Source organism: Bos javanicus, chromosome 13 (genome assembly GCF_032452875.1).
Source record: "Bos javanicus breed banteng chromosome 13, ARS-OSU_banteng_1.0, whole genome shotgun sequence".
Lineage (NCBI taxonomy): Eukaryota > Metazoa > Chordata > Mammalia > Artiodactyla > Bovidae > Bos > Bos javanicus.
Window position 1 is genome coordinate 17,570,365 of NC_083880.1, and position 18,036 is coordinate 17,588,400.

At 39.9% G+C, this 18,036-nt stretch overlaps 1 protein-coding gene across 1 annotated transcript; it reads left to right on the forward strand.

Annotated features, from left to right (window-relative positions):
* Window positions 1-914: 914 nt before the first annotated feature.
* Window positions 915-13,289, forward strand: LOC133258990 (ankyrin repeat domain-containing protein 26-like). Its single transcript, XM_061435793.1, has 6 exons — window positions 915-1,179; window positions 3,748-3,862; window positions 4,022-4,195; window positions 9,189-9,294; window positions 10,772-10,909; window positions 12,871-13,289. The coding sequence occupies exons 1-4, from the start codon at window positions 1,172-1,174 to the stop codon at window positions 9,288-9,290; spliced, it is 399 nt and encodes a 132-aa protein (XP_061291777.1). The 5' UTR covers window positions 915-1,171; the 3' UTR covers window positions 9,291-9,294; window positions 10,772-10,909; window positions 12,871-13,289.
* The last annotated feature ends 4,747 nt before the right edge of the window (window positions 13,290-18,036 follow it).

Here is an 18,036-nt window from a genome sequence, read left to right on the forward strand (position 1 = left end):
AGTGTTTTGATTACTGAAACTTGCAGAGTAGGCTGAGGTTGGGGTACCTGATTCTGTCAGCTCTTGCTTTTCTTTCTCAAGATTGCTTTGGCTATTTGGGGTCTTCTGTTTCCATACACACTGTAAAAGTTTTGTTCTAGTTCTGTGAAAAATGCCATTGGCAATTTGATAGAAAATGCACTGAATCTGTGGAGAAGGCAGTGGCACCCTACTGAGGTACTCTTGCCTGGAAAATCCCATGGACAGAGAAGCCTGGAAGGCTGCAGTCCATGGGGTCGCTGAGGGTTGGACATGACTGAGCGACTTCAGTTTCACTTTTCACTTTCATGCATTGGAGAAGGAAATGGCTACCCACTCCAGTGTTCTTGCCTGGAGAATCCCAGGGAAGGGAGAGCCTGGTGGGCTGCCATCTATGGGGTCGCACAGAGTCAGACATGACTGAAGTGACTTAGCAGCAGCAGCAGCATTGAATCTGTAGATTGCTTTGGGTAGTATAGTTATTTTGACAGTTATATAGTTTTAATGCTGCTTTGACTTCTGTGTTTATTTCAGTTTCCTGTTTTTCCTTCTTAGTTTAGGTAAGGGTTTATTGATATTGTTTCTTTCTTTCAGAAAATGAACTTAACAGTTCTTGCACATGCACACTTGTCAGGCTGGCCCACCAAGCCCCTGTGCGCATGGGCAGTGTGTTTTAAGGTGTTGCTTAGCAACGATCATTCTGGGATGAAAGATTCTAAACCGTTGAGCTTCCCAGCTGGGAGGTGGTGGCAGCTGCTGTAAACTGCTGTAAACTGTAAACTGCTGTAAACTGTAAACTGCCGTAAACTGTAAACTGCTGTAAACGGCAGAGCTGTAAACTGCTCTGGTTTACCTGTAGTGCTTGTGTTGGGTTTAGGAGACTCTGAAGAGCTGAGCGGGAGGTGAGGTGTGGTTGGAGCTTGTAGGCTCTGTGACGAAGATTTTTGGCTTCAGGAGTAAGAAGGGCATTTCGCCCTTTGGCTCCTCCATCAACCCGGTGAGAGAGAGCAGTCATAGAATCAACTTCCAGCCCGGGAACTGCATCCGAAACGAGGACCTTGGAAAGATCCACAAAGCTGCCAGTATAGGCAACGTAGCCAAAGTGCTGCAGGTTCTGTTGCTCGGAAAGAGTGGCCTGAACGACAGGGACAAGATGAACAGGTAAGCGGGGTGGAAGGGCCTGGTAGGGGTCCCTCCTGTGAGTTTCTCCTCCAAGGCTCTTGGACGCCTTCCTGGGATCCAGCACCCCAAAGACTTTATAGGCAGCAAAAAGCCTTAGCTAGTTTCAGACTCATTTGTAATTCCCCTCATAGGGCACTTTGCTGATCGTTTTGGAGTCATTTAACTGAATGTCAGTAGTCACAGAAATGAAATGAAATATGAATAGCATCTGTTTTTTCTGTCTTCTTCCTCCTTTTTCTTTGCATGGGTTAGCATGATGTACTCATGAGTAAGAGCTCTCAAGTTCTGTAGCCTTCAAGAAATCTTCTGGAACCTCCTGGCTCTCACGTTTTTTCTCATGTGATTTATGAAAGCACTTCTTCATGGATCGCCTATTGTGGATCATGGCAGTGGACAGATTTCTGATGTTGTCAGCGTCTTATTTTTCATGTACACATTTTTATTCTGTAAGGTTATATATTACAGAAAACTGCCTAGTGAGCAAAATAATTCCCATGACAGGTCAACTTCTAGATTAAAAATTCTTCAGCTCCAATTCAATATCCGTTTTATATCAGTGTACACTTAGGTATATATGTTCTTTCTGAAGGACCTTAGAAGACAGCTTTGAAGTAGGAAGCTGGCTGTGTCCTTGAATAGGAGGACATTTTCTTAGGATGTATGGTCTTTCTATACTTAAACCAAATCAATGTATTGTGATTTTAAATTTTGGGTTATCTATGCTGCCTTTAATTGTGATGAAATTAAAATTTTACATGGTAGACTAAGACTTGCCCTTCTTGATATCAAAATATGCTGTAAGTGCCCACAATGTCTTCATTACTAACAACTGAAAGGGGGATAGACAAATGAATGGAACAGAATAGAAAATGCCCAAACACCCAAATGTATGTAAAGCTTTAGAACTTGATACTGGTGACATTTTCTGTTAGAAAAGATAAATTGTGTGTAGATGATGGAGAAATAACCTGATAAAAGAGAAAAGTAACTAGATTTTTATCTCACCAAAAAGTTTCAGATGGAGTGTGGATCAAACATTTTAAATATGCACAGTGAGAAAAGTACCAGAAGAAAACTCAAATTCCTATTTACACAGTTTTTTTCTGCTGACAGAGACCTTCTTTTTTTTCTATTTCTATTGTTTCTTAATCTTAATTTTTTTTAATTGGAGAATAATTGCTTTACAATGTTGTGTTGTTTTCTGCTGTATACAATCATAAATCAGTTCTAAGTATACATATATCCCCTTCCTGGTGAGCCTCCCTCCCACCCCAAAGACCTCGCTAAGAATTATTTCAAAATTCTTTTTTTGAAATAATGGAGTTTCCGGGATTTCAGCACAAAAAAACCCCCAAAAAACAAAAGAAGGAAATCTGGAGGTTGAATTAACATTTTAACAACACACAAAAAATTAAAACTCTCTGTCGATCAAGCTGCCTATAGACAAGTCAGATTAGCAGACAGGGCTGGTCTTTTTGACACTAATAGGGATGTAGCAGAGATTAAAAATAATTTGTCACTTTCAATTATTTTTTAGAATTTTTTTTGAGGATTGATATCTTCTGACAACTTTCAGCCCTTTCATAAGTCAAGGGAATCTTGGGAGTTGCTTGGAGGTCCAGTGGTTAAGACTCACTGCTGTGGGCCCAGGGTTCAATTCTTGGTGGGGTAACTAAAATCCTACAAGCTACCAGGATATATGTACACCATAAGGAATATAGGCAACATTTTATAATAACTTTAAATAGAGTATAATCTATAACAATTGAGAATCACTATGTTGTGTACCTGTAATATATAATAATATATAATATGCATCATCAATGCTTTCAAAACAGCAACCTTAAGCAAAAAGACCTTATGATAATTAGACCAACAGGAAAAATAAGCAAGGAACAAACAAAAATGCTACTAATTATAGTTGTACAGACATTATGAATTATAAATTTCATTCCAATGTCAGAGGTGTTAAAATGTGAGAAAATGAGGATATTAGAATCATCGAAGTACAATGCTGTCTGTAATCCTCAAAATATATCTGCAAAGGAGGTGTCATATCCTTTGACTTCACTGAGATGTTGTCCTTGTAAACTAGTAGTACTAGTAATAAATATGATAATATGACCCAACAGTTACTGAGCTGTTGTCTGTGCCAGGAACGGTTCTGCACCCTTTGCATGGCCCTCATGTAAGCATCACAGTGCTGTCCTGTGAAATAACTACTACTCCCTCTCCATTCTGTTGAGGAAATTGAAGCACAGAGAGGCTGAGCAACGGCTAATGAGTGACAGAGTGAAAGTCAAATACAAACCCAAGTTGAGCTGAATCTCAAGGTCATGCTCGTTCTATTCAAGTAGATGGTTCTTTCATTACTGTGGTAAGAAGAGCTAAAGCAAATATAGACTGTTCTTACTCCAGAAGAAAATGAAATATTTGTTTTAGAGTGATAGGAATAGCATGCTATTGAATGTTTTCAATCACAGGAACGATTGTTTGCTTTGAAACAGTAACACTAGAGTTTCCTAAAAACTGCTCTTGCTTTTGTAGGACTGCGCTCCACGTGGCCTGTGCCAATGGCCGTTCAGCGGTGGTCACTCTCCTCCTAGAGAGAAAATGCCTGCTTAGCCTCTGTGACAATGAAAAGAGGACAGCGCTGATGAAGGTATGGGGCAGCGAACCGTGTCCACATGAGATGGGTGTGATTTCCTGAGACTAAAAGTGAATTTATCTCATTGAAATATAGCAAACTGGTGAAGCTTGTGGACTGTTTACTTTGAATTCCTAGAATTCACACTCTTGTTTCTTGCCACAACACTAACAGGCCATAGAATGCCAAGAGGAGGAGTGTGCGACTCTTCTGCTGGAGCATGGTGCTGACCCAAATGTCATGGATGTCTGTGGCAAGACCGCTCTCCGCTACGCTGTCTTTTGCCAGAATGTATCACTCGCAGCAAAGCTGCTTTCCTATGACGCCTATATAGAAGCCAGGCACAAGGTATCGGTCACCTAACGTTATTTACCAAATATTTGTGAATCATTTTTTTAATATACATGTGTTTTATTTACAACAGTATGTAAATAGGGAAACTGAATAGTGTCCATGAGGCCCTGTTATCATGGAAACAGTTCCAAACCCGAGTCAAGGGGCGGGGATGAAAAAAGTCGGCGCCCCCAGAAAAGGCAGAGCTCTGTCTGCCAGCCACCCTTCTACCCTAGAAGGAAGGCTTTCCCATTAGAAGGTGCGTGGGAGTGGGTGGTAGGCTCTGAGCCCACAGGAAATGAAGGCCTGAGGGGAGTGAAGTGATATGGGCACTGGCTGTTTACAGGGGCTCAGGGAATGTGAGCCCCTAGGGGTGGGCAGAGGAGGAAGGAGACCCAGTGCCCAGCAGGGAGGCCTGGGTGAGTGCAAGTGGGCCTGGGAGGCAGGCCTGGAGCCCTGAGCCCTCCAGGACCCCGGGTTCTGAGATCCAGCCAGGCGGGTCAGGTCATGTTTGACACCCAGCAAGGGCATTCTCTTGTGCTTGTGACCACTTGGTTCACCAGGTACCCCTCGGGGTCTTCCACGCTCAGCCCTGGGGAGCTGCTCTGCGGGGTGGCAGCTGTGCATGGGGAGCTGCCCCTCCTGCTCTTTGTTCAGGAAGCATGTGAAGTCCAGCCTCTGCAGCCCCGCCAGGAACTCCCTCCACTCTCATAGGTGGGCTCAGTTTTCCGTGTTTGGAAGCTCCAGCCTTCCCTGAGTGAAAGTATTTTGAAGAAACCAAATTGTCTACGATTTCACTTTAAATCATGATATTTCTCAAGCATTAGAGAGTAAAGCATTCCTTTATGTGTTTATGGCCGGTATTTGTGATAACACTGCACTTGTTAAAGGTAAAACATTTTCCAAATAATTTCCCCAACTTAAGTTTTTTTTTTTTGTAATCACTCTAAAATAACACAGTAAAGCACAATTTGCCTCAGTAGACTTTGTCTTAAAATTCAAACTTAACGAAAGCATTTTACAACATAATAGAAATCTTGCTGCTGTTGACAAATTCCCATTTTATTAAAAATGGTTTCTATAAACATGGTTTCTCTCTCACTGCCCAAGTCTTAAGAGGGTAAAAGGAAAGAAATGGAGCAGGCAGGTGAAAAGTGCAAATCGAGCTGGAATTTTGGCAGTTGGGAAATGCCAAGAAGAGGATTTATTTATTTTAACATTTATTTATTTGGCTGTGCTGGCCTTAGTTTCAGCATGTAGGATCTAGTTTCCTGACCAGGGGTCAAACCCAGGCCCTCTTTACTGGGAGCACTGAGACCCAGCCACGGAACCACCACGGAAGTCCCGAGATTTTGGTTTGTGCTTTTCATTCGCTTCAGTGTATATATTTCTGTGAGGCGCTTTTCAGTTTTCAGGAATAATAGTTGTTATTTTGAAAAAGTGTGAGTGAATTGTAAACTTGCCTAGGTGCCAGTTTTAAGAAGACTCTGAGCAAAACAGACTGGCAGTGAAGAGGTGGTGATTAAATGGGAATTAAGAGAGAAGAACAAATAATTAACTGATATATTATCCTATTCTGGCAGAACCATCCACTTAGATAGGAGTCTAGACTCTGCTCTCCCATCTGGAATGTCTTGATGGGAAGGAAGTAAGGGGTTTATAAATAATGAGATCAGGTTGCCTTTTGGGTTTACTAGTCCCTATTCTACCACTGTTTACCCAGGAAATTTTTTAAAATTGCAGTTTTGATGACTCTTGCCTCTTACACTTTTCTTTTTTATTCAAACCTTCATGTAAGAGAAGGAATTGGCCGTGTGAGTAAGAGATGAGACTGGAGTGGTTGCTGCAGTAAGTCCCAGCTGTATTCTGCTGGTGAACCACAATTATTTGGGAAAACGTATTGAAAAAATTTACAAGCCTAGGCTGTTCCCTGAAGATTTTGACTGAGTAAATCAAGGAATGCTTGGACGTGTGCGTTTAGAACTATTCCCTTGAGATTCTTTTTTTTTTAATTTATATTTATTTTAATTGGAGGCTAATTACTTTACAATATTGTATTGGTTTTGCCATACATCAACATGAATCTGCCACAGGTGTACACATGTTCCCCATCCTGAACCCCCCTCCCACCTCCCTCCCTGTACCATCCCTCTGGGTCATCCCAGTGCACCAGCCCCAAGCATCCTGTATTATGCATCGAACCTGGACTGGTGATTCGTTTCATATATTATACATGTTTCAATGCCATTCTCCCAAATCATCCCACCCTCTCCCTCTCCCACAGAGTCCAAAAGACTGTTCTATACATCTGTGTCTCTTTTGCTGTCTCGCATACAGGGTTATCATTACCATCTTTCTAAATTCCATATATATGCATTAGTATACTGTATTGGTGTTTTTCTTTCTGGCTTACCTCACTGTGTATACTAGGCTCCAGTTTCACCCACCCAATTAGAACTGATTCGAATGTATTCTTTTTAATGGCTGAGTAATATTCCATTGTGTATATGTACCACGGCTTTCTTATCTGTTCATCTGTAGACGGACGTTTAGGTTGCTTCCATGTTCTGGCTGTTATAAACAGTGCTGCGATGAACATCGGGGTACACGTGTCTCTTTCAATTCTGGTTTCCTCGATGTGTATGCCCAGCAGTGAACCACAATTATTTGGGAAAACATATTTAAAAAATTGGCAATCCACTCCAGTATTCTTGCCTGGAAAATCCCATGGACAGAGGAGCCTGGCGGATTTAGCCTGGCGGGCTGCAGTCCATGAGGTCTCAAGAGTCGGACACGACTTAGCAACTAAACTAGTACTACTAACTATTAAAAAAATTTACAAGCCTAGGCTGTTCCCTGAAGATTTTGACTGAGTAAATCGAGGAACGCTTGGACGTGTGCGTTTAGAACTATTCCCTTGAGATTCTTATCCAATCCTTTATGAATAACTATGGAGTGAACACATGTAATTTCTAAATGACACCCTTCATAAAAGAAAGTAGTCTCCTGAAGTGTTGGAGTTTGATCAATGCTAGCTACTTCCATCAGCTCCCTCCTTTCCAACAACATTAGCCAGACTTTTTCTCTGCCCCTGTGTTTGAGATATTAAAAGGAGTATCTTTGGCAATATCTATGGGCTTTCCTTTTCCTTCCAACCACTCTTCATTCAGTGACACTCTGAGAGTCTTTAGTGATTTCCTCATGGCGAAGTCACTTTGTAGAGTCTGACCCTTTAAGGATTTTACACCTTCTCTTACCATCCAGGTCATTAGGTCAATAGATGTTTGTTACTAACAGGGTTTTCCTGACTGCAGTAATAGTAACTCCTGAGCCTTTTTTGGTGTCAGCTGCAGGACAGACTCTTGCAGTGTGTCTGTTAGAATTGCTGATCCCTGGCATAAGCAGATGAGAGCTTTAAAACCTGTGAAGTTAGTAATAGTACAGAGAGGAATTGTTTTAAGCATTTATTTCCAGCAGGCTTGGAAACTCATTATCCATTTGATTAACAATCTAGAAGAATTCTAGAGATAGATTGTAGTTTCAACAGGCAGTGGAAACATTCTTGACTGTGAATTATGAGTCTTTTTAAAAGAATTTATGTTTACTTGAATTATGAGTCTTAATAGCCATATTTATTACATATTGGGACCCACTTTTTTTGTGAAACATATGATACTAAAGAAAGGAAAGGTTTCACATACAAATATTTGCTTTATACCCACCTGTTTGGAAACAGCAAACATAAAACCAAAAGAAGGCCATAAACCAAACATGGCCCTTGGATATGTTTAGTTACCTCCACACATTGAGTCAACATTTCAAATTTAGGAGGCTCATGCAGAAGTTCAGGCTTCTCCAAGGACCAAATCTGGACGCCCTTGAGCCCATCCTACTGTTTGGTCTGCGTGCAGAGGCCACCCCTTCTGTGTGGGACATGTGTTTTTGGGATAACCGGTCTCATCTGACTTTATCACTTAATCAGGTCATCAGCTTTCCATCCATAAGCATTTGAATTTCCAATTTTTGATTGGTAGTTTATTTTGATAAATATTTGAAGCTTTTAAGACAATCTAATCTATTGTTGATTTCATGTTTTAAAAAAATATCTTAAGAATGGGATTGAGTTTTTAAATTAGAATTTTTAAGTTGATTGTGGCGGTTTTGCACTGAGTAACTCTCACAAACACACAAGATTATAAGAGACAGCTCAGGGAGATGTGGTGGAAGAGCAACTCCCCGAGAAAATGTTGAGCATGTATTTATTGGTAATTTTATGTTGCAGTCTTTAACTAAGAGCAGTAAAGCAAGACAGACACCAGAACCCTGGGATTTTGGAAGCTTCTTCCTGGTGGTCTGGAGGTAATCACATGAGAGTCATCAAGAACGGTCTTTGAAGATAAGGTGGGGAGGGCGCTCATTCTGCATGCAGTTAGCATCTAGCTAATGCTGACCTCTCAGCCCGAACGTCTAACTTAAGGAAGGGCAGTGGAAAGAGCAAGCAAGGAAGAGAGAATGAGTAAGATTAAATTCCAGGAGACTTTTCTGAGAAAGCAGTAAAACAGGGTTCCCACAGTTGATTTTTTGAAAAAAAGAAAATGTTTCTTTCTTTGCATGTTCATGTAGAGAATAATATTCCCACTGGAATGTCTGTAAACCTTTTGAGTTTACTCATGGTCATCCTTGGATAGGTTATGCATGCTACAGATAGTATTATATATTTCTGCCTCAGCATTGTCCCTAAAATATGCAATTGATACAGTAGCTAAATGATACCCACACCCCCTGCATTGGGAGCTTAACACTTAGCCACTGGACCACCAGGGAAGGCCCAGAGGAGGAGCAGATTAAAGAGAAAGAAGGTGCACAGGGTGATGAGGAGGAAGGGGCCTCTCTTTCATTTACTTTCTGGTTTTTATTTTTAAGTTCGGAGAATCTATTACATGATTTTAATTTCAATTTAGAAATAGGTTAACTGTGTACATTAGAAATGGTTTTCCCTGTTTTACAGGATGACCTGACACCACTGTTACTTGCTCTACGTGAAAGAAGAGGGCAAATGGTGGAGGTTTTAGTGAAGAAAGAAGCAAATATACATCGGTTGATAAGATGAAAAGGTACCGTTGTTCTTTTTCTTTTAAAAACCTTTAGTGCTGTTCTAGGATCGTAATATCAAGATTAAATGAACAAGAGGATTCATTTGTGATCAACACATCATCACTTAGGTAGAAAGTCAATTATTCTGACTGGGAATCAGGAACAATATATAGCAGGAATGTATAGCAGGATTCATATTCCTTTATAATATTGACTGATGTCATATGCAACCTGTTTGGTTGATCTTGTAATAGCTGAGGGAGTTGAAATTAGTTTTATTGGTTTTATGAAATATGGATTCTGCTTTTTAGTTTACCTCATGACAGTATCGAGTTTCTTAATTCTTTTAAAAGAATTCTTTAACCTCTACTTTATATGTATGTATTTTTATAAGATGCATAGTAAACCTAAAAGACTTGATTTTGTCTTTTGGATAACTCTTGGCTTTAAATTACTTTGTTTAAAGAATGCTGATGTTATTAGGTTTCAAAAGAGTCCGATATAGCAACTAAATAACAACAGCCACAAAAAGGTGATTATGACTCACAGTCACCAGATCCGTGGACTCATCAGGATTTATCCTTTCTCATTTTAGTACATTTTGATATTTTCATTTTTAATGCAGGTAGAAGGAAGAAAGATAGCTTTGATTGGATAAAGGCTTTAACAAAGACAAGTTAGAGGTGGACAATACAGATGAAAATGATGGGCTTAGGTTCAAACTAGGTTCAATTCCTAGTTTTCCTACCAATTAGGGTTATTTATCATTAGCAAATAAGTTTCCTAATATGAAAGGCAAATAGTAATGCATCTTTCAAAGGTGCCTGTGTGTAAGAAAGATTTTATATATATTATTTCATTTTCAGTGCCTAGCACATGCTTGTCCACATCATTAACTGCCACCATGATTATTTATATTTCCATTATTATCAATATTTTTGAATTAATCCTGCAAGTAGCCTTTCCTAGTCAACCTCTAGCTGACTTTGAAGCTGAATATATCAGACTAAGGAGGAAATGGGGAATTCATCCCTTAAATAGTCACCTGCCTCAGATAAGTGACCTCAGCATGGTTTCTTGTCCATCGAGGACTTTATTATTATTTTTAAAAAACATTTATTTATTTGGCTGCATGGGGTCCTAGTTGTGGGAACTCTTAGTTGCAGCCTATGGGATCCATTTCCATGACCAGGGATGGAACCTGGGCCCTCTGCATTGGGAGCCTGGAGTCTTACCCCTGGCCCACCAGGGAAGTCCCCATCAGGGACTTATGAAATAGGAAGTGCTGCTGCCTGGCATCCCAGTGGGACAGGAGGCTTCTTTTCTGTCCCTTCATTTTAGCCTTGGAGGTAATTTACAAAGATGAACACTTGAGCCTGTAAATGGTCAGTCCTTCATGAAAGGGCAAGGCGTTCACTTGGTAAAGCATATCAAATTAACTGTTTAAGTAAGTTAACTCAACTTCCTAAGGCTGAAGTCATCTCTCTGTTGTTTTAGAACAGCCCTCATGCTTGCTGTCAAGTATGAATCAGCAAATGTTGTCAGACTTCTTCTGCAGCAAGGTGTTGACATCTTTTCTCAAGATGTTTTTGGATGGACTGCGGAAGAATATGCTGTTATTAGTGGTTTTGATATGTAAGTGTTCACATTAAAATACCAGTTCTCACTAAACTGCAGCCAAAAATAATTTTAACTGTTACTTGCTACGTGACCAGTGAGAGTTCCAGTTTGGTGCAGGCAGTTTGGAGAAAGGTGGTGAGATGTTCCCCCTCAAGAGCTGAAAGCAAGCAAAGGCCAATTAGTGATTCTTGGCTGTGGGCTTGGGGTGCTTTATCTCAGGACATGTAGACCTTGATCCTTAGAAAGGTTGACATTAGCCATTTCATTCCAAGTGTGACCTCTCAGTATGGGGTATGAACACTGTCACACTTGTGATATTTCTAACTAGTTCCTTGGGTTTTGAAATATTTAGTTCAGCAGCAAATCCTGTGTTTTCCCTTGAGGACTTGCCTCTCTATACACTTCCGCTTGAATTTTCCAAGAACCCGGCGGATTCCCTAAGATCAATGAGACAGTCCTCTTCCACACGTCATTTGGAGGGGAAAAAACACTTCCTTCTCACCATTCTGTTGCTTGCATTGATTCTACTGCCGCAGCACTGCTGCTACAGCTGGTCTTGACAGGGTCTGCTTGGCAGCTGGATCTGGAATCTGGATGTGGCTCTATAAAGACCTTTAATAAAATCATTTTAAAAGGAAAAAAAAAACTCATCCTGCAGTGGGCTCATGATTGACCTTTGCTCCGGAACTTTAAGGTGATGCACACGTAGACTTCAGAGTGAGAGCTCCTTTGTGGTCATACATACGCTTGTTGCTCAGTCACTGTTGCAAAGCACCAGCACCCAGTTCGGGCAGCTGGGCTGCCTAGCTTGCCCCCTCAGTCAGAGACCTTATGTGGAGCCCATGTGTAGGCCTAGATCTTCACGATGAGGTGCCCTTGAGGCTCTTATTTATCTTTTCTGCTAGCAGATGTCGGGGGGGGACCATTTTAGGCTGTCAGAGAGGGTCAAGTGCTCCTGCAGGGATTGAGCAGACTTCCCTTTCTCCTTTGTATCTAGACTTGAACCTCAAGGTGGCTTTCTGTTCTGTGGGGGCACCTTTTCTTAGGTCACAGGTTCCCTGTCATCCTTCCCAGAGTAGTGGGTGCCAGCTTGCCTGAGATTCCCTAATTATGCTTGGACCCTCATGGGATCTGTTTCCTGTAATAATGAAAATCTTCCAATGGATTCCTATCTGCCTCTCCCTTAAATGTTTTCAGAATCTGCCCCATAAGGAACCCATTTCAGCAGAAATCCCTAAATCTCAAGTAAGATAGTTGGAATTGAGAGAGGTAAGCCCTGTCTAGAGCTTGCCAGTGTCCACTGTAAGAGTAGGGATGTGTCTTCAAGTGAACTGGAGAGGGACATGGAGATTAAGCATCATTGTCAGAAAGATCTGCTGGTTCAGAGTCTGAGCAGGTAGAGAAGGAAGAGTAGTGGTCCAGGCCAGGTCTTGATTGTGATTAGCTTTCGTGTGATTAGCTGCAATGATGGGGGATCATTGTGTTCTCTAATGTAGTGAATGCATATGTTATAAATAAATTTAGGTACACATTATTTAAGAGCTGAGATTCTCTATATTACAAACCACAGAGAACAGCTGATCACCAGAATTAATAACAGTTTCATGCAACACGTGAATGTTAAACATATGAAAAAGCACACATCGGGTTTTACTTGGAAAGTAGTTCCAGCAATAAAGTTCAAGAACAAATTATTTCATTCTTTGACTGTCTCGGCAAGCATTTGCTGGGTATATTATCTCATTAAATCCTCTTAATCCTCTTGTGAAATCAGGCAGTAAGATCCCAGTTGTGTAGAGGAAGACTGTGAACTGAAGAGAAGCAAATCCTGCAGGAACAAAGTGCTGTTGGTTATAGAGCTAGGATTTGCAAGCTCGAGAGAGTTTTCATATGCCAAGCTAAATCTAGTTAGTTATTGGAGCTGTACTGCCCTGAGCTCAAGACTACTTCATCTTCCTTTTCTTTCTTTCTGCAAGGAGATCCAACCAGTCCATCCTAAAGGAAATCAGTCCTGAATATTCTTGCAAGGACTGATGTGGAAGCTGAAGCTCCAATACTTTGGCCATCTTATGTGAAGAACCGACTCATTGGAAAATACCGATTCTGGGAAAGTTTGAAGGCGGGAGGAGACGGGGACAACAGAGGATGAGATGGTTGAATGGCATCACCAACTCAATGGTGATGCATTTGTAAAAACATTTTTTACATTACATGCATTTGTAAAACCTTCAGGAGTTGGTGATGGAAACGAAAGCCTGGCATACTTCAGACCATGGGATCGCAAAGAGTCACACACAACTGAGCAACTGAACTGAACTGATGTTGATATTTTCATAAAATTTGAAAAACAGTGTAGATGCATGAAAATATATGAATAAAATTATATGAAACAGAGGCTTTGCTCATAGTATATCCTTAAGAATACTGATATATTACTGATCTATTGTATATAAATTCTAAATATATGTGTTTCTCCACATACCTTATTATACTTATTTTTTTTTCTGTAAAGTTTGTTCTTGACTAGGAATGTCTCACTTTTTCCTTTCTTCTTCCTCCTCTACTTTAAAAAATTTTTTTTTTAATATTTACTGTTAACCTAATTTTTCCTTGCAGAACACATTTCTTCAGGGTCTGTTCTTTCAGTCCATCTCTCTCTGCCTCTATTGTGAACATGTTTGCTTATGGCTTTCTGTTTAGAGTGTTTGTGGCTTTCTTCATGATGCTTGCCCTACTGCTTTACCCTTGTTTTTTTTCCCTGTTTCTTAGAAGGAGCTGAATTTTTTCCCTGTTTCATTGGCCTCTAGCTGTTTGACAAACAGAATAGAAGTAGCTTATCCTGTTTGCAGTTCTAGCCCATCTAAATAAGGTTCTGCTAAAACCTAAACTTTCATATTTCCCTTCCCAAGTGGTAATCCATGTATATATTAATCATGGAAGCAAATTTAAAAATATAGCAATTAATTTAAATGTCTTAGTTTTTCAGTAGTGCTCTAAATTACCGGGGATAAATTATTACTCTAGAACATTTTGGTAGAGAAAGTAATGTAGTGGGTGTCCTAGTATTTGTATTGCAGTCAATTAGGGGTAAGGAGAGGAGCATCTGGGGCTTCTGATGTCATCTGTCATAATCCTTTCCCCATGAGCAGGTCAGTCAGTGGCAGAAATGGGATTTGAATCCACATCTGAATGACTCCAGAGCCTGTGCTCTTTGTGTTAGATCATAGAGGAATGGGGGATATTATAATTTTTATTCAGGTTGATACTTGTTATATTCTTCAAGCTCTTATTTTCTTTTCCAGCATGTCCTGAAACCAAAGTTAACAAAGCTAATGAAGGCTTCTCAGCAATCCAAGAGAAATAGGAAGTTATTTGAAGACTGGCCTCCTGGTATTATTCCTTGATTTGAAATGACACATGTTCTCATGTACTCTCTCCTGTTTTCACTGTAGTAGACGCAAAATGTGGCATTTTTAGACCAGAGAGTACAGCTTTCTCTGAGGACAATAATTCTGATAGTAACGTTGACGATGTGGTTGAAACATTTCCCAAACCATCACCCTGGTGTGAGGGCATCTGTCATCCTGCCTTCCCATCGCCTGAGCCTGTTCCAAAACTTCTCATGTCTGTAGCAGGCCTCGGTCGTACAAAGGGATGTCGTTCTATTTGTAACTCTTCTTTCCCTGTACTTTTTCACATACCATCCCCCTGATCCTTATGATGACAAAAAGGATCCCACCACAGAAATAGAAGCCCTCAAAGTCATGATACGAAATGGTGTGATAACAAGAGCCATACATGTGCATGATTCAGATTTATAAAGATTGGCATACTAAGTATGCCCTTATTAAAAGAATTACAGAGTGCTCAGGAAAAACAACTAGATGAATAGGAAGATGGGGAGGAGGATGAAGGGGAAGAATTCCTTTAAGAAGGACAAGATGAATATAAGATGGAATGAGGGTGAAGATGAGGCAGATTATTATACAAACGCAACAGAAATAGTGGGGGTCAGTCAGACCAGGAACTCTATATGATAAATATGCGAGAAATTATTCCAGTTTCAACTTAAGAGAGAGTGAGGTCATGAAAAAACAATGCTCATACACTTTTGAATGACATATAGCTGATTTTTATGAAAAACTGAAAGAAAATGTGTTCCTTATTTTTTTGGTGATTGTTTTCGATGATGGTGGTGGTTCTTGTTTTTTCCTTCAGTTGACATGTAGTCAGTTTAAAATATTGTGTAAGTTTCAGGTGTACAGCAACGTGATTTGTTTATACTTGTGTATGTATATATGTTTTTTGAATATAGTTCCCTCTGGATGTTTATTTAAATTTGAAGTGATTTCTCATTTTAAAGAAATTCTCACTTTGAAATTAATGAAGTGATGTCTTCTATTTAACCTAGTAAAACTTTCATTTAGAAACAATTCAAAATGAGCCCTGTTTCAGGCCTTCGGAGATATATTATGAATTAAGAATTTTTGGCCCTTCTGTTTCTTGTGGTTTCTAACTTCAGTTCGGTTCAGTTGCTCAGTCGTGTCCGACGCTAGACACTTAATGTACTTACCTAATTTATCTTACTGTTTGCTATAACCTTGGTGGGTGTTTTAAATCTTTCTGAAAATAAAGAGGAAACAAGCATTTTATCTATTCTTTTTACTAAAATTATAATTTATAATTTTGTAAATGAAATTCTTAATCTCTCTTCATTGAGAAAATTTTCAGCTGCAACAATCTAAAAGAAGAAATGTAGAACTATATTTTTTCCTCTGGAGAGATTCTGATTTCTTTTTTCCAAATGTCAGCAAATAATGGGTAATTACATACATTAAATGAATGAAATCATGATTTATGCTTTTTTCTTATATAGACTACTTGTTATTATAAAATCATAAGGAAAAAAAATTACCACCAGAGTTTATAAAATTTCTGTGGAAGATATTTTTTCTTTTAAAAATATCTCTAGCAACATGTACATTCCATGTTATTTTCAAGAAACTTTATTAATTTCAGTATTTATAGGTGTTAAATTACCATGTCAATTCTCTGTTATACATGTGAAACTGACATGTAAATTCTTCCATATTGAAAAGTTAGTCATTGTGGTTACTTGATTTTTTTTCATTTGTTTTTTCTTTCCCGATGTGAATATTGAGTCCTGCTTGATCATCGTAAATGTATTTGAAAACTTTTAAACTTTCAACTTGGATAATCATAGTTTTACTCCTTTTTTTTATATCGAGATCATTCCTTTAATCTTTACCTGCCATTCCAGAAGACAGATAAGAAGTTAGAGTCGTTAGTGTACTGTTTACTGGGAAAGAAGCAGTAAACCATGTGAATGTTCAAATAGGGTTGTAGAAAATTCATTTATTCTTAATTGAAGGATAATTGCTTTCTGGAATTTTGCTGTGTTCTGTCAAACATCAACAAGAATCAGCCATAGGTACACCCATGTCCCCTCCCTCCCAAACCCCCCTCCAATCTCCCTCTCCATCGCACCCTTCTAGATTGTTGCAGAGCCCCTCTTTGAGTTCCCTGAGTGATAGAGCAAATTCCCATTGGTTACCTATTTTACATATGGAATTGTAAGTTTCCATGTTACTCTTTCCATCCATCTCACCCTGTCCCCTCTTCCCCTTCCCCCATGTCTCTAAGTCGTTCTCTCTGTTTCTCCATTGCTGCCCTGCAAATAAATTCATCAATACCATCTTTCTAGATTCCATACACGTGCGTTAGTATATGATATTTATATTTCTCTTTCTGACTGACTTCACTATGTTTTATGAACCTAGGCTCTAGGTTCATCCACCTCAGTAGAACTGACCCAAATGCGTTCCTTTTTACAGCTGAGTAATGTTCCTTTGTCTATATGTACCACCACGTCTTCATCCATTCATCTGTCGGTGGCCATCTAGGTTGCTTCCATGTTCTAGCTATGATAAACAGCACTGCAGTGAACATCAGGGTGCATGTGTCTTTTTCCATTTTGGTTTCCTCAGGGTGTACTCCTGGGAGTGGGATTGGTGGGGCATATGTTGGTTTTATTCCTAACTTCTTAAGGAATCTGCATACCATCTTCCATAGTGGTTGTATCAATTTACCTTGCCACCAGCAGTGCAAAAGGGTTCCCTTTCCCCTACACCCTCTCCAGCATTCATTGTAGACTTTCTGATGATGGCCGTTCTGACTGGTGTGAGGTGGTATCTCGTTGTGGCTGAGTAGTGAAGAATCTGCCTACAGTGGGAGACCTGGGTTTGATCCCGGAGTTGGGAAGGAGGGCTTGGCAACCTACTCCAGTATTCTTTCCTGGAGAATCCAATGGAAAAGGGAGCCTGGCAGGCTTCAGTCCGTAGGGTCACACAGAGTCAGACATGACTGGAGCGACTAAGCAGCAGCAGCAGCAGCAGACTTTTGGATGGTGGCCATTCTGACTGGTGTGAGATGGTATCTCATTGTAGCTTTGATTTTCATTTGTATTGTGGTTTTTTACCACATCCATGTTGATAAGATAGTGCTTGAAGCTTGAATGTATTACTACATTTGGATTGTCAGGTTGATGTGCAAGGAACATTTCAAAAGAAGCAAAAAATGGGAAATAGTAATAAATATGTGGGGCTTTAATAACAGCATTTACCTTTAGTGATATTTTAGTAAGTACAAACCGTTTTGCATAGCTTAAGTAGCACGTGCAGAGTACCTTTATGGCCGCTGTACTTGAAGTAACATAAAGTAACGGTGCTCTGTTTGAAGGTGGCAGCTATGGAAGGAGATAAGAAGGACCTGGTCTCTTAGATGTGGCAGCCACTGCTTGGTGATGCAGCACCTTGTTTGAATTCAGCATCCTGGTTCTCTCACATAGCAACTGTGGGATCTTGGCAAAACCTGTCTTAACCAGGTTAAATGTAGGTTATTTCTTCAAAGGGATTAGGGACTCTTCATGCAACTCATTGTTATCATTCATTCTAGCAGAGTATCTCTGAGATCCTTCCAGAGAAGTATGTGGATCATTTACCTGGAACTGCCAGTCAAAGAGGAAAGAAGACATTAAATGGACAAATAGAAGGTAAGAACTGTGTTTTACAGAAAAATCATTTGACAGAACATTGATTGAAAATGGGAATGCTGATACATTC